General features: G+C 42.3%; 1 protein-coding gene across 5 annotated transcripts in view; it reads right to left on the reverse strand.

The window, feature by feature from the left end:
- The window catches only part of DOCK5 (dedicator of cytokinesis 5), a 207,442-nt gene that overhangs the window by 117,304 nt on the left and 72,401 nt on the right, over nt 1-17,737 (reverse strand). For all 5 annotated transcript variants that reach the window (XM_014830495.3, XM_070505184.1, XM_070505186.1 and 2 more), the window contains 3 exons: nt 15,602-15,642; nt 10,330-10,385; nt 8,515-8,611 (listed from right to left, as the gene is read on the reverse strand). In XM_014830495.3, the coding sequence (XP_014685981.2) occupies nt 8,515-8,611; nt 10,330-10,385; nt 15,602-15,642 (194 nt within the window). The remainder of the gene's footprint in view (nt 1-8,514; nt 8,612-10,329; nt 10,386-15,601; nt 15,643-17,737) is intronic.

Raw genomic sequence — 17,737 nt, forward strand, 5'->3', positions numbered from 1 at the left:
ATTCATTAAATATATGTTTTTAGAAAAACTGTCAAGAGCATCTACTATGTGCTGGAAATAAAGTTCCTGCTCCATTCTAGAGGGAGAAAAAAAATACATGAACTACACATATGTGTGTATATATATATGTAAACAATATATAAATATCATAGACAATATTGTTTACATATATAATATATATAATACTTACATACACACACAAAATAATGTGAAATTATGAGACGTGTAAGAGGGAAAATAAACAGGACAATATGATATGGTGTATGTTGGGGAAGGAGGTCACTTTAGATAGAGCGGTCAGGAAAAAACTGTTCTGCGTATCACTTTTGAAATAAAACCTGTACAATTCCAGCCACCCCATATAAGCTATGAAACCATTTCTTTTTTATTTAGGTAAAAAGTCACGACAAGTTCCCTAACCATATACTTCTAAAATTATAGGAAATATTACTATCTGCTATGAAAAAAACTCAAAAAAAGCAAAACACCACAGAAAGCAGCTGTTGATGGCCGAGCAGCATGTTCTTTAGGGACATTCTTCTACAACAGTCCCAGGGACACTTCCTGGGCAAGGCACCCAGTAGAATCAGGCTGAGAATGTCCCAGGTTCTCTGGAACAAGGAGCAGATGCCGAGGGAAGAGCCCTCAGCTCAGAAGTGGGGCGGTGGGAGGCAGCAGTGAGACTGGGAGAGTGGGACATGAGCCCAGTAAAAGAAGTCTGAAGTTCTGAGAGGACACAAAGGAAAGAGACGAAGACTTATTTTGACTGCAAGGTGCTCTGTTAACACCGCTGATCTGAAGAACACAGAACCGAAGCCTGCTGAAACTTTTGAAACTGCCTCGTCTCACGCTTTTAGCATTTTCTGAGTTGCCTCTTTCTCATCAGCCAGTCTTTAGAAAAGCATAAAAATGGGACTTTTAAAAGTCCCATTTTTAATAACAAAGGTACAAATCCTACTTTTTTCATTCAATTCTAATGTTTCCGTCTCATTGTCTTTCAAACTGGAGAAAGGAGTGAGAAACTAAGCCCATAAAATTTTGCCTTTCAAAGCCATTAGGCAGAAAGGGAATCTTTTTCTCTTTCTTGCAAGGTATTTATCTTCTCCTAGTTAGTTTTTTGTTTTAATGCTTCCTCATTTTAACGAAGATATTAGGTCTCATAATACGATAAAGAAAGGCTCAGAGACTCAGGGGATCCTCTGTGAGAGACAGTGCTCTGATTGTGGCAATGTTCACAAGTTCTGGGTCTCAATTATATCAGACACTATCCACGGCAATTTAATTATTGCCTGTCCGTATCAGCCTTGTTTGCCAAGTTCTCCCTGAAAAGAAGGATGAAGACAGCCATTCTTCTCTGATTCACTGTGCCAAATTAATTCTGAATAGACAAGCTGGAACACACCAAAGGAAGCAATTTCCCCATTTACTTGAAAGAAATGGATTTTGTTGCCACATTCCTGAGATTGTTCTAAGAAGGACGTTCTGTGCAATAGCTGGCCCTGACACTTTATGGATTCTTGGGGAAGCATAGAAGGACAGGTGAGGAGAAAATCGAGCAGTCCCCGTAACACCAGGAGCCAAGGACCTCTGAGTGTCCATGTTTTCTCCCTGTCACACCCTCATTCCTGCCCTCTTTTCTGAATCCTGCACAGCCCAAGCCGGCCTGCTGCCGAGTGCCTTCTCTCCTACCTCCGGCCCTTGCTAATCTCAGCCTGTTTTACACCAGCACCCCTTGTCACATAATTTAGGAGGGCAGGAATTTGTTTAATAATTTCTTTGATCCTCTCCACAAAAGTGAGCACAATCCTAGGACACAGGAGCAACTGAACAACAAATGTTGACAGCTCAAACTTAAAATAACACTCTGGCTTCAACTTGAGGAATAGCTACACGAAGGGAGAAATCTAAATATGCCATCAGACAGTAAAGGTCTTCCTGTGTCTGGTTAGAATTTCTCCCTCTTTGCCACCTGGAGATCTTTGAGGTCTCACTTTTTACATTTCTATTCTGGGTGTCTGCTTTTTCTTAAAAGAATTTCTAGAGACAAAACAAAGTCACAAGAAAAAAAAACAGCTTAGTCTTCAAGGCTGGTTAGGGATACAGAGGCCACCCATTGAGTAACTTAGAAATTCTGGGGGCCATTGAGCCAACGGCATCACCTCACTGGGTTCTGAAAATCTGGGTTCTATTCTTCACTTTCCCAAAGAATGCAGACCACAGTCTAAAGACTTTTCTCTGGTCCTCCACCTCACCCTCTGCAAAAGAATCACTATTTCCTCTGCTCACCAACGTTTCCTCTTCTGCGCAGATTCTACACTTGAGAGGCAAAAGTACTTCACTGGAGGTATGGGGACTTGATGTCTTTCTCTAATTCTCACTAACTTTCTAAGCGACTCTGGGCAAATTGTTCCCTCTGGGCTGTGCCCATCTGTAAAATAAAGGGACCGGCACCAAGATCATTCCCAAGGACGAGTGTCTTCCAGTCTAGGCTGAGCCATTTAACTCAATCACTCCTCCATCAACTTCCTGATTAACTCTATCTGACTCTGACCATCTCACTCCTGATGTACTAACACGCTTGGGTGGCTCCGTATCAAATTTCACCTGCATGTATAGAGCTCTTCGCAATTCATCTCATGTCTTTTCCAAGTATCTGTAACTCCTTGGTCTTGGTCTTTCTGTGTCCTCGTGCTGCACTGACCACAAACGCCAGGAAGAAGAGAATCCGCACGGCCCCTCCCATTCTTCCTATCCATTCTAGTGCCTTTTCTCTCTGTCAGAAAAAGACTTCACCTGACTAGCAAAAGCTTGATTTTTAAAGAAAATATTCCAGTAAAAGACAATTTTTGCCTCTAGAAGTAGTGTGAGAAATCCTGAAAGCCACACAACAGAGTCAGAGAAAAACAAAACTGGAAAAACATGCAAAGCAGCAGCCTGCCCCGTCCAGTCACTGCCACGTCTCATCTTGCCTCTCACGACAGCCACGCTGAAGCAGGGCGTGCAACACACAGATGAAATGCCTGACAACAGGATGAAGTTCTCCATGGGAATTTTCTGTCCTTGGTAATAAGCGATCAGATGCCGGTTTCAAACCATGAGACCAGCTTAATTACACTTCAGAGCATATGCTCCAGCAGCCAGTAATAACCAGCAGTTCAAAAAGATTAGACTTGAGTGCTTTAATCTGCCTGGATATGCAACGATGGGAAGAAAGGGCGATTCACGGTGTCCTGCAAGTTCCCCCACCCCCACCTCAGTTACAGGCACTTTTTCTACTCCAGATTTTTATAGAACTATAGACTAGCACAAGGTTTTATTTTGCTGGCAAGTTTTAAATGAGAGGAGATTGGTCATTTCCATGAACTACATTTTAGCAATTAAATTCACTCGATTCAACAATATATATTAACCATCTTCTACCACCAGGCTCTCCTTGTATCTCTTTTCCATAAGGAGATAGGATTAGATTCAGTCTCTCAAACTTATATGGACGAATCAGCCTGGCTGACCAGAACTCACCGACCCATTTCTCCAACTGGAAGGCGAGAACAGCGCTGAGCTAAATGTCAGGCAGAGATGTTACAGAGTGTGTTCATGACAACCCAACATCTCAGAAATTACAAGACAGTGCCTCTCAAAAATTCTTGTCCCAACATCCCCACAAATATCCTCTATCTTGTCAGTTTTCAAGACCTGATTTTTAGCTGAGAAAACTTGGTATTGTAATGTGGGATGCAGATTTGTGCATATTCATAAAGTATAATTAGGTTATTATTGAAAAGGCAAACTTAGACATTACATCAATCCGATTATGTCTAAATTAACGCGTAGGCATCCACCCTTCTAGCTGGGGGAACCTGCATGGAAGCTGGAGATGTGCTGCTAGAAAGAAAAGCAGCCAAAGTTCAGCTCACTGGATCTACTTTCCAAGGCTGGAGAAAATCATAAGACCCTGAGAGGCAGCAGAGAATAATGGACAGAATACTGAAAACCTCTCCACCTAGCACAGTTAAGTAACTCTAGGGCTGGAAGGGAGCCCACCCCCTCACCCCAAGCTGGAGGATGAGTGAACAACCGCAGGTAGGTGGCAAGTGCACCTTAAACAACCTCAGGGCAAACTTCCACAGTGCATCTAGTTCTCCCAAGGCTTTTCATCATTAATCAGCTCTTTGATGAAGCAGTGCTTCACCGGGTGCTCAGAGGCTGTCACATTTTGAAGACGGTGTGCCAGGCACTGTCCCAGAGTTTTACACAGATTACCCCTCGGATTTTTTTACAGCACATTTGCAAGGCATATATAATATATAATTACCAGTTGAGGTGAGGATAATAAAACTTAAGAGGCCAAAGGACTCATCTCAGGCTGTAGAATCAGCTAGTGGCATGAACTGAACCAAAACTCCCACCTTCAGAACCGTGTTCCTTCTGTTTGGGTTTGTTTACAGAAACTACTACTATGTTAGTTATTTTCTGTGAATATGAAAGTACACAGCAAGTAAGGGTGCAAGCTAGAATCTAAGAACTGGCCATCTGTCTGACCCCAGTGTCCACAGGCTTGCCATTTCACCAGGCGACCATCTCCTCATTCACAAATTTCCTCTCTTCCTGATCAACCACTGAAAACACACCCAGTAAACGGGCTCCAATTGAGGAAGAGCAGAGCAGGCAAAGCTCATCAGAATCTGTTGTGAATTTGCACTCTGTGCTGGCATGCTTCCCCTTTCCTCTCTGGAATGGATCCATGCCTCCTGGACCTGAACCTAAACCAAGGAGGCTCACTATCTACGGTGGGAAACACTTGGCCTGCTTACTGAGAGCTCAAGGCCACTCTGCCTAAGATGATAACACAAGACAAAGGGAGTGGCCTTGGATAAGGGGGAACACAGAAGGGAGCCTCAGAGTCTCCGAATCGGGTCAGAGGGACCCTGAGCAAGGCTGCCCAGAGGGAGGACGTCCAGAGCAGCTACTGTTTCCAGCTAAGACAGCATCAAGAATCAATGCTCACATTGGCAGAGTCCTTGAGGGTCTGCCCACACAATGATTTCATAGCCACCATCTCTTGTCACACTCTCACAACTCTATGGAATATACAAGACAGATTTTTTTTTTTGAGGAAGATTAGCCCTGAGCTAACATCCGCCGCCAATCCTCCTCCTTTTGCCAAGGAAGACTGGCCCTGAGCTAACGTTCATGCCCATCTTCTTCTACTTTATACGTAGGACGCCTACCACAGCATGGCTTGATAACCGGTGCGTAGGTCCACACCCGGGATCCAAACTAGCGAACCCTGGGCTGCCGAAGCAGGATGTGCGAACTTAACTGCTGTGCCACCGGGCTGGACCCACAAGGCAGATTTTATACCATTCTACAGAGGGTCAAAATCCATCAGACACTTGAAGACCTCAAGTGGCTTGCCCAAGACCACAGGGCCAGTTTAGGCAGGGCCTAGACAAGAAACCAAGCTTCCTACTTCCAGTCCAGTGTCTGTCCCCTACAGCCTGCTTCCTCCCAAAAACATAGGGCCAACATCCATCAGGAAAGATAATTAAATAGAAAAAAATAATACTAATGCAACAAAAAGGAAAAGAAGGAACGTGGGGGAGTCATCATTTCTTCTTTCTACTTCGGACAAACGGGTTCCCCTCTCTGCAGCATAGGTACTCCCCTCCCCTTTAACACATATGGTTATCTCAAAGGTTACAGTATGACTCCTAAAAATAAACCATGGCTAAACAAATATCTTTCCTTTCTAGAACAATTACCTCTGTCTACACAGTGGGGATGGCATTTTCCCCACACATGAGACTCTGGACTTACTACATAAATTTCTTGTGAACTAAGACTCGGAACAGAACTAGGAAATGTGTTTTAGAGAAATGTGGAGGTTCTATGACACCACAGCTGTCTTTAAAGACATCAAACAGAAGGCCTGGTCTCATAATCTGTGGAAGGAAATGCCTGAGAGAAATAATACAAGTATTGATGTATATTAGTAGAAATCTGTATTTATCTTTACATAGACTGAAGGAACTTACACACAGACTCAGAAAACAAAAAATCAATAAAAGTGTATGTGTGGCGGGTGAAAACTATAGATTTGGGTTCCTTTTACATTTTTCCTAATGAAGCATAACATTTGAGGCTTGATACGTAGACACACTAATTTTTGAGAAAGAAGCCCAGAAAGCATGCCTGAAGTGAACTGTCAATGCTTTGGGAAGGGACAGGAAAAAAACAGAGAAAGTCATGATTAATAACAAGCTCTTTTTAAGTGGATTATTTCTTCATAGGTGAGCATGCATCAAAAGCAGAAGCAGATTGCTCAGCCCTGTCAATGAAGATTCCCACAATGAACGTCTTTCAGTCAACCAACAGCACCCATAAGACATTTTTAAATATTCACAAATAACAAGAGTTGTCTTGCTGGATGTTGAAATTAAGATGGGAAAAGTGCTGCCCTCTGAGAAGGGATGGATGTTTTATTTTTTTCCACTTAGAACCCAATTCTGCGATTAACTAGTAAACTCTCACAGAGGAAATCCTCAACCCAAGCTTATCACCAATTAACTACTAAGGGATTTTGGAAACCCAAATACATGAATCATATTTCTTCCTCCCTGCTTCACTTATTTCTCGTTTCTGCTCAATAGCAGACTTGGCACTATTACCTGCGGACATGTAGAGGACACAGATAAAGAACTGAACACAACAATTGCATTTTAGCAAGAACAAGTCTACGTCATTCATACGCTCCATTCTTGTATAGTGCAACTCAAAAAGTCTCATTTCCCAGGACTTATTATCTGATACGTTTCACCACTCACTAATTTCCAGCACAAATATGTTAAGAAAATAACCCATGTATATGCAATTGCTCACCCATCAAATTTGCTGCATTCACCACTAACAATCAATTAACCAGAACCAGAGAGTGCTTTCAACAGAAGTACAAGATGATTGATGTAGGCCAAAGGGCTTAAACAACATCTCTACCCTCGGAGGCTGTGATTTAAGAACCTACAGGTTAGCACTCTCCTCAATTAAACATAAAGAGACCAAAAGATCACTTGCATTACAAGGCAGTGCGCCCCAAGGACCAGATGATGGGTTCAGCAGTAAGTGCTCTTATGGTCCAGAAGGAAACATTATGGATGGGTGTATTTAGAAGCCACATTATGAAGAAAAAAGGGCTGAAATGAGGCCTTGAAGAATGGACTGGCAGACAAAATTCATGTGCTTTTCCACTGAAGGGGATGGTGATTTCTACTGCTGTGATCCATCGTGGGAAGCAACAGCCCTGAATGGAAATGAAATATCTTCCATTAACTTGTAGAAGTTATGCTGGAATGAGCTTCTGATTACTACTCTTAGTACTTAGGGTCTACAGTGAGGTGTTCTCAATAATTTATTAAGATTGGCTTTTGAGAGTTAAAATGAAGAATCAGCACATGACTGAACAAAAACCACATGAAGGGAAGAGAATGGCTCCTAGGCCATCGAGTCTAGTCTATTCCCTCACTGAACTCATTCGCACATCCAACAAGAGGACATACGCTCATCATAGGAATTGCTGGACAGCCATGGAAGCCTGGAAGACGCTTACAGAGGCGGGACCTCATGACGCGTATCCATGAGGTCTCCAGGAAAACAGTGTTTATGCGCTCTAATTTCAAGGGAAGAGCTTCCTAAAGTGGACACATGTGCAGGCTTGCAGCCAATGGACTTTGAGCATTCTTGGTCTCTTGAAAGACAGTGGCCCTACGTGTTCTCAGTCTGATAATAGTAAATGCCACATTTACCCTGTCTTGATTGCAATCAGGACATCACTGCTTGTGATTATGGTTTATCACGGAAACAATGTGCTGATTCCTGTGTCATTTCCCACTGAACTGGCATACTTATTAGCATTTTGAGGTCAAATCATTGTTGTGAGAAACAGTACTTTGAGCTGGCCCCAAAAAGAAGACTCTTTAGACCATGGCGTAATACTACTCAGTGCCAGAGTCTGTAAGTTTCACTGGCCAAGGTAAAGAATGCTGCCCTCATGGGAGCCCTCATGCAGCTGAGCACTGAAACAGTCACGGATTTCTATCCACTGGGATACACGTACAGGCTAAGAGCATGTCCTGCAGATTCCTCACTGATAAATCTGTAATAATTAATAATTGCACCTACTCTGTAGGAGTGTGGTGAGGATTAATATTTCCTGGCACTTAGCAAGGACTATGTAAGTGTAAGCAGTTGTTATTATCATTCTTACTTTACAATCAGCATATGTGTCAGTTGAAAAAGGACTGACCTAATCATTATGTCCACTTCTGCACTGCCCCATATCATTAACGACCCTACTCCAGCAAACGAGAATCTGCTGGCTATCAGCCATTGTGTGGTCCAGGTGAGATGTGCCCACTCCACAGAGCTTATTAGCAGAGAGCTAATAAGCTGTCTTGCAGCAGAACAGACTGAGGGCTCAGGAATAATGCCACCAGCTCCAAGCCTCAGGGGAAAACTTACCACATAGAGCTTGTGCCAGATGACAATCCATTCTCGCAGGGTCGACGTGAGCTCCTGCACCAGGGGGAGCTCACCAGGAATCACAGTTTCGTGCTGCCTAAGGAGACCAGAGAGATGCTCATGTTACTCCAGGTCGATCATCGCTGCTTTTCTTGACAGCGGTCATATTCTCAAAGCTCAAAGATGGGAATGGGGCTGGTTGAGCTTGAAACAAAACCATGTCTGTTAGGGTTAGGTATGTGTAGGAAATTTTATCACATCTAAGCACCTGAGAAAAGAGAAGGAGCTTAGAACACCACGGTTGTCAAAATGAACTCAGTTTCTGCAATGGCATGGGCCTGAAGCACAGCCTCTATCCCCCCATTTTGGATCCCTACGGGAGCCTCAATTAACGGAGCCATGCTGGCTTAAGTGGCTCCCAGGGATGGACGGAAGCCAAAATCCTGTATTTAGCTGGTTCTTCCAAGCAGCCATTTTATAAGGGAGGGTGGGTGAGGAAGTGACCATGGCACAAGGGTCCTGGGGTTCATAATCTCACACAGGACCTGCTGGTGGGGCTGAGGCTGTGTCCTCTTCTGGAACGGTCCTCAGTTTTTTCCTCATCTGCTGCCTCACTACATAGAAAATGTACATACACCAAACTCCTTACTTACTCACAGGAGACATATAACAAGGTAGGGCTAACATTTATTGAAATAAATCCTCTCTGGTATTTTTATGATTAGCAAAAAGAGAAGAGGAAAGAGCAAGCAAGGAAATGGAGGTTAGTGGTAGGATTGCGAGACTTAAATAAAAATACAGGACGCCCAGCTAAATTTGAATTTCAGATGGATTAAAAAATCTTTTATTATGTCCCATGAAATGTGTGGGAGAAACACTGTAAAAAATTACTTTTTATCTGAATTTCAAATTTAACTGGGTGTCCTGCCTTTTCTCTAGCAACCCTAATTAGTGGGAATACTCCTCCCACGCTGCCTTTCCACCACCATGGCTGTGGCTGGTGACACTGGAGGCTGCCCAGGGACGGTGCACCGGAAAGAGGACACTCCAGGACAGGACACCTGGTTTTCAGTCCTGGTTCTGCTACTGAAGAGTCATATGAATTTGGGCCTGTCTCTACCTCTCATCTCTGGAATCGGGGCAAAACTTAACAACTGAGAACGTTCTTTGCAGCCTTGAGTCTGCATGACTCTGTGACCCACGCTACTCTCTCTCAGCCCCGATTGCAGTCCTGCTTCTGGCTCTCCTTAACTTGCCTGCCTGTCAGCTCACCAACTTCAGGCTGAGTGTCACTCTTCCTAGCTGCCATGGGGGCAGCACTTTCCAGGGGAAATGATAAGGTGGATAAGAAATAAGAATACCCCAAACTTAACACATTTCATCTGCAGAGCACATTTGCACACGTTACTTTATAATTTCTAATCAAGGTCATGACTAATGTAGAGCCAAATTTGTTTGTTCGCCCCGATTTGTCCCTGATTTGCAATGGAAACAAGCCTGGGGTACATGGAGGCTGACTGACTTGTCCTGCTGATTAGCTTGCTCACCCGTCTCCCGGGATCCCCAAATAGGGGGCTCTCACGTCTTATCAGCAAATCACGCCAAAGGTTCATGGACAAGCACACACACACACACACGCACACGTGTCGGTGAGCAGGTTATGAGTGCACGAGGAAGGTAAAGGCCCTCTGTTCATTCGTGATCTGTCTTTACTATTGTGGGGAAGGATGCCAGGGACAACAGTACAAAGGCACTCCTTAATGGTAATGTTACATCTTTATCATTTTTCAGGAGTCTTCGTAGAATGGAACTTACCCTCGGTCTTCCACAGTCGCCTCTTTCAAATGGATATACGTTTCAGGGAAAATACCCTACGGAGAGAAGAACTTTGGTTACGTGGCCATAAAAATCTCAGCCCAAAGCAAAGAGCACAAATGGCACAAATAACAAATGTGGGGAGAAAGGACACCTGGACACCAGCTCAGGTCTACAGGCTTCCAGGACACCCGTTACCTGGACTGGCCGTCTATGAAAGCACGGCTGAACACTCAAGGTATAAATTAAGATCTGGGTTCAGAAAGCGTAAGATAAATGCTTCGTAAATGAATAAGCAAACGTGCCCAGGGTAGCCCAGAGCTGCAGTAACAGTCAGGAGTTCAACAGTGAGATCCTAAAAGCCCCGCGGATCCTACCTGCCCTGAGAGGATGCCTGGAAAGGGTTTCAGGTAATTAGTGAGATGGAGGGCTATGTCCTTAGTGGCCCATGAAATTACACTGATTTTCTAAAGTAATTCCTCTCGACACTTTCACTTAAACCAAATGCACCCAAAATCAATTAGGACTAGTCATCTGGTTATTTTTAGCACTTGCGGGTCTCAAATTGCTCTCCATCCTATATCCCTCAGAGGCAATTCTACATCAGTATGGTGACCCTGTCCACGGGAAAACTAAGGCCCTAAAGACCTAAAAGAAAGACTAGAAACTGGTCGGTAGAAAGTGAAGAACTGAAGATCAGATCTAACCAATAGGAAGCGAGTCGTGGATGTGAGTTTTCTTAAATGCCAAAAGCTTCTGCTGTTTAACTGTGTGCTATCCTCATCACTAAACAGAGAAACTGCCATCTGGAAAAGGCATTGCTGTTCTTTATTTTATGGTACTTTGCATGCCAGACCAGGGGAGGGAGGAGAAGAACCTGTTTAACAGGCACCATTGGCTCAACTGCTCCTAGGCCCCGCCTGTAGAAGTTAGCGCAAGCCTGTGGACATTCCATGTCAGGGCTGGCTGACGCAGTCAGACGTCCCCCTACCTGGGGGACGGGGTCAAAGATGCGCGTGTACCCAGTCATCCTTAATCCATTCAGAGACAGAAAACTAGGGAATTTCAACCGAGGTCGGTCTTGTGCCTAGTTTCGTGTGCTAGGTTTATCTCAACAATACTCTTCTTTCTCCCTTTTAATCCTTTGCCAATAAAACAGGAAACAGCAAGAAAATTGAGACTGCACTGCTCCCAGAATTGGTGATGACAGGGTGGATCCTGCCACTGCTCGAGTCAGAAGCAAAATGTTCATCCTCTCCCGCCAGGCAGGAAGAACCAAAAAAAAGAACATCCCTTCCCATCCACCCTGTAAAAGGGGCAGGCATGGGGCATGTGACAGAGAAAGCGCTGCCCTGATCCTGTTATTGATAAGACCCAGAGCACACAGAGGCAAGGGAACACCGATCTCGGTCCTTGTAGGCACAGGACTCACAGAGATCTTGGAAAACTGATCAAACAAAATAGTCAAAAACAAACAAAAATTGGGCAGGCCCTGTGGCCATGTGGTTAAGTTTGCGCGCTCTGCTTCGGGGGCCCAGGGTTTCGCCGGTTCGGATCCTGGGCACAGACATGGCACCACTCATTGGGCCATGCTGGGGCAGTGTCCCACATGCCACGGCTGGAGGGACCCACAACTAAAAATATACAACTATGTACTGGGAGGGCTTTGGGGAGAAAAAGGAAAAATGAAATCTTTAAAAAAACAAAACAAAAACAAAAACAAAAATTTAATGTGCATATAATTCCTTTTGGGCCCGATTTCAACACTGGGTGTTTCTTCTGTCTCCTAAGCTGGTGTAAATGTTTTGTTGACAACCACCTGTGTGGAGAACAGACTTGGCTGTCCAGAACTCACCTTGAGAACATGGTGCTAAGTGAAACAGGCCAGACATGCAAGTACAAATATTGTAGGATTCCACCTACATGAGGCATCTAGAGCAGTCAAATTCATAGTAAGAGAAAGTGGGATGGTGGCTGCCAGGGGCAAGGGGGAGGGAGAAATGGGGAGTTAGTGTTTAATGGGGACAGGTTTCAGTTTGGGGTAATGAAAAAGTTCTGGAGATGAATGGTGGTGATGATCGCACAACACTGTGATTGCACTTAACACCGCTCAACTGTACATTTAAAAATAGTTAAAATAGTGATTTGTATGTTATGTACAAGATCAGATCATAAGCAGATAATCTACATTGGGTGTACGGACATGATGATTTTCATATTATGAGAATATTTATTTTGCTGTCTTACCACTGTTATCTGTAGGCGTCGTCTTGCCATGAGAACAAGCGTCCACTGACAGCCATTTAATTGCTGAAGCTTGTGGGACTTTTCCTATGCCATCGCGAGACAAAGAAAGCCAGGATAAACCTGGGCAATATATTTCTGATTTACAGCCGCTCTCTCAATTTTGCTTTTCCTTCCTCAGTGTAACCTACTCACTGAGAAAAAAAATAAACTAGGGGCCAGCCCGGTGGCGCAGTGGTTAAGTTCGCATGTTCCACTTTGGCGGCCTGGGGTTTGCCGGTTCCGATCCAGGGTGCAGACCTAGCACCACTTGTCAAGCCACGCTGTGGCAGGCGTCCCACATATAAAGTAGCGGAAGATGGGCACAGATGTTAGCTCAGGGCCAGTCTTCCTCAGCAAAAAAGAGGAGGATTGACGGCAGATGTTAGGTCAGAGCTAATCTTCCTCAAAAAACAGAAAGCTTTCCATTGCAACAGAAAAATAAAAGGCTTTTAAAAAATTAAAATTAAAAATAAAATAATGATTTTCTAGATATTGCTGTTATGCACACTCCCACAATCCTGCCAGGATCAATAATCAGTTTCTGCAAAGCTCTTGGCTTCTTCAGTTTGTAAAACCACTAGCTCACTTTATCACCACTCTAAATGACTAGGTCTGCTTATAAACAACACAAAAAATTTCCATTAAAATAACAGGCCTTTCAAATAGCTGTTCTCCTACAGACTGGCAAAGGAAAGAAAGAGCATTAAGAGAGTATTTCAAATAGGCTGATCCGTTAATGAAGGGGTGTCAAAAGTTGAGCATAATTCATGACAAATGACTGAATTTTCTCTGTTCTTCCTGGATCTCTTCACAAGAAAGATATTTCAATTTAAAAATCAACAAGTAAATGCACGGCACCTGTTTGTACTATCATTTCATTGAATTACAAAGTTTAATTATCAAGAACTAGGAGACGCTCTTACTGAAATAATTCTTTTAAAGGGTGAGATTTAAAGTTTAAATAAAGCTTTTAAGAAAATGAATTTAAAAAATTAAAAAACACACCCAGAACCTGTCAATTATATCCTAGCGGGGCACCCCAACTACCCTCTCTTCAAAGCAGACAGGGCACTCAGCTAGACGGACTGTGATGTATCAGGAAATCACGGGATGCCTCAGAAACCAAGGTCTTGCCCGCTCGAAAAGGATCCTTACGTACTACAGACCCTGAAAGGGAAGACCTGTGGTCGGGGATCTTGTTTCAACATGATTCACATTCACCAGTTAAAAATCAAGAATTCTGTTCGTTCTTTAAGTTCATATGATCTTATCTGAGAGTGGATTTTTGCTCATGTTTTAAAATTAACTTATTTAAAAAAAGGTTTGGGAATTAAGTGACATAAGTATTGTTGCTCTTTAATGAATTTGGAACTTCAAACTTGTTAACTCCAATCATACTTTGAAATAAGTACTACTTTCATAATTATGCATAAAATAAACACTGATAGGGTTAAACCCAAATCTAGAAGCAGGAGTGGCTGAAACCAGGTAGTCTCATCTGACAAGGATCTGCAAAGGAAGAAAGGCTCCACTTCAGTCCTGTCATGCTCTCATTCACGCCAGAACATCTGCCGCCCTAGGTCCCTATTAGAAGGCCTGGAGAAATGAAAGTCAGCAAGAGATTAGAAGAAAATAATTAAGCTGGAAATGAAGACATGTGGCACATGAATCTAACTGTGGGCAGAAAAATTCAGCATTAGGATTTGGGGAGGGATAAAGGGACCAAAATTGTGGGAGTTGGCACTCACATTAAAAGCAAACACTCCTTTATTTTGGTAGATTATTAAATTGTCAAAGTTAACAAAGTGTGTGTGTGTACACGTACATGTGCAAATATTGAGTGTGACTCAAGAGTCAACAGCACAGAAAGTTTGACCAGGAGATCCTGGATTTCAATGGCCTATCCCTTGTAGAAAGGCGTTTTTCTGGGCCCTGAACTCTTCTGAGAGTTGTGTGCTCGGGTTACTTCTAGCTCATATTCTGTTCGAAGAATAAGAACCATGGGGTTTTTTTCACTCACCTCTTGATAAATCCTAAAATGTTTCTCTCACTCTTTCGTAATTCCCCATTTTGCGTGTGAGCTAACTGTGAAATAATATCAACTTTGCTCTTTCCAAACAAAGTGCTGACATGCTATGCTGCCCAACGTCGGTGTCAAAGGAAAAGCGCTGACCTGACCTAAAATAAACTGAGAGGCATCAGCCTGGAAGCAGGATTTCTGTAGCTGACGGTTAGCAGCTCTGGCACTAGGAAAGGAACCTGCTAGGCTCAGTATTTTTCAAACTCTGTGCCCATGATGAGATAGCAACCCTGTACAACTATACATAAATAGAATTAAAGATACATAAAAAAGCTATGTACCTGAAAGAAAAATATGTACCTGAAACAAAAGTTTTCTAAAACAATACTTACCGTGGCATTCCATTTTCTTTTCTATTTTTCAGTTTTGTCTTTTAAAAAAATGTTGCATTGTATTGATACAATTGTACTGATTTCATGACGTACAACTGGGGTGGTGAGAATCACAGTTTAAAAACTACTACTCTGTTCTATCCATTTTACAATGAAGGAAAGAATCAAGTGGAAGTGGGGAGACTCTTTAGTTGTGGGATTTTGGCATTCACACTAAAGGGAAAGGAAGCAGCACAGGTCCCTCCCTGAAAGAGACAGCCAACTACAGCAGGGCCACTGTATTGCCACGCTGCCGAGCTGGCGGGACGCGAGCTGGAAGGCTGGAGAGGCACCACGTGGAGTGTGACTGCACCTCTGCACCTTTATCCCTGAGTTGGCTGGTGGGAAATACGGTCAATGGATATACTGTTTTACTTGAACATTGAGGTCAGAGAATTTGCTTTCAAATCTAAGAACAGCTATCAAAGAGAAAGCAAACTAGGTCTCGAGAGAGTAGGCAGCAGACAATGGGAGCCGACACCACAACACACACTTAGTAGACAGTTCAAATTAAAAATTTAATGAGAAGCCATACCTTTTTAGATTTATTTTGGAGGGTATATCCTCTGTACCAACCTGCAAGGTATAAGAGAACACAAAATCCTTTATGTTATCTAGGATAATATAAAGATATTAGCAATATACACCTTCATATTCTCTTGGAATACTAGGATGGAATCCAAGAGACAATTAGCAGACGATATACTAGAACATGCACATTTTGGTTTATTACACACTGAAAGTCTAGATCTCTTTGAGAGCTTTCAAAAATGACAGGTTTAGGAAGCATAATTCTGTGAGGAAAATAAAGCTTGAGGATTTAAAATTTACTTAGACCCACACTTCATCTCTACTCCCTCGGAGAAAGGATAGAACAAAAAAACAAGAGAGAAAGCAGCTCAAGCTCTTAACATTTTCATACCTCACATCATTCAGTAAGTGATTTTGCTTAAATGAATATGGACTTTCATCCACATATATACATCCTACAGGTCACTTTATACTATTAAAGTAGATATTTTAAAAGAATTTATATATTCTCTCTCTCTTTTCTAAGTTCAAGGTTAAGAACTACTATTCTGGAACAATTTTGAATTGGAAGAGCAAATCTCATATATATCAATGTTTGTACCTTAAAATAAAGAAACAAATAATAAAACAACATTGTAAACAATTCTTGGTGGTGCTAAAAGCACTGCCCCAACATAAAAAGATGGTATGTGTTTCCTTATGAGGCTTTTAGTAAAGGCTTTAATTTCCTTTTAAAAATTCCAATAAATACATATACCTATGAATGTTTTCCCACCCTTTACCTTGTGAAGGAGTAAATAATTTAATCTGTCCATAAACAGATGTTTTCTATTAAATATTTATTGAACACTTACTATAGGTAATTCACTGTAATAATTGTCTTCATTCCCCAATGCCCCTAGGCATTAATGTGGTCGTCTTGCCTAAGTAAACCCTGTTGTAAGTGGTACAAACATATAAAGGAGCCATATACACATAGTGAATGCATGCAAACTATAATTAAAACTTCAGACATCTGCCAGTAGGGTTCTAGAACTCTCTTGTAATTTGTGCTATATGAAATCATCCAGAAAATAGACATACAATCTATTTTGGACATGTTTCAGGAAGAAAGTTGAATTTACCTTCATTGGACATGGATTTAATAATATTTTCACCAATTTTAAATTCTCAGTATTCAAAAATTTAAAGGATTTTTCTACTTTTTACATGGAGGAATAGAGTATTATGCTGTGGAATTGTTATAGGTTGCATCAAGGCCCATGGTTGAGAAAAAGATATTTGCACAGGAAACACTGCTGCCAATCGAGGATGGCAAAGTGCACAAGAGAGCCACGTGTAAGAACACCAAGCTGAACATTTCCCCCCCAGCTCTCAAGAGTCTTTACCACCTGTATGCACTTGCTTGGTCCTGTAAACACCTGAAAATGGCTTTTGCATGAACGAATGGCTTCAACTTCATCCTGAGATGGGGGAAAGGGAGGCAAGCTGAGAAATAATACTTTAGTCTCTTCCAAGTGGTTTTCTTCTCTCTATGTCCTATAAAACCGAGATGTTACAATAAAGACTTTGCTCCACTTTCAGAGAGGAATTTATCTTAGTTTTGTAAAGAGTATTTTTTGCACAGCCATTCATCACAGAATTATGCTTCCTAAACTTGTCATTTTTGAAAACTTTTTTTACCTCCTAAGTCTTCTCTAGAACTGTAGTGTGTATGGTGTAGTATAGCCCCTATCTAAGGGCACAAAATGACCACGCTGAATTTGTCCAAGTGAATGTTCATGGTCCTTGGCACTAGGTAGTAGCAGAAGACCGTCTAGTTCCGGAGTTTTAATCATAGACTATTGGGACTCCATAAATTCAAATGCCCGTAAATGCAAGGGATATGCTAATAGTTCAAGGGTCTGTTTGCTCATTTCCACATTACAAACTGGGGTTGCGATACAAGCAAGAATGCGATTTTCCAATTAATCCTAATATTTAAAGCAAGATAATTGTAGTTAAATATGGTATGCTATCAGGCTTCTGAATGCATCATGATGCAAAGAGGTAGTGAAGGGTCTATCAACAAGCAGCTATAATCAGTGAGTAGTGTGAACTGATAGAAATCGCAGATGCTTTCTTAAGTTAGTACATTATT

Source organism: Equus asinus, chromosome 3, assembly GCF_041296235.1.
Source record: "Equus asinus isolate D_3611 breed Donkey chromosome 3, EquAss-T2T_v2, whole genome shotgun sequence".
NCBI lineage: Eukaryota > Metazoa > Chordata > Mammalia > Perissodactyla > Equidae > Equus > Equus asinus.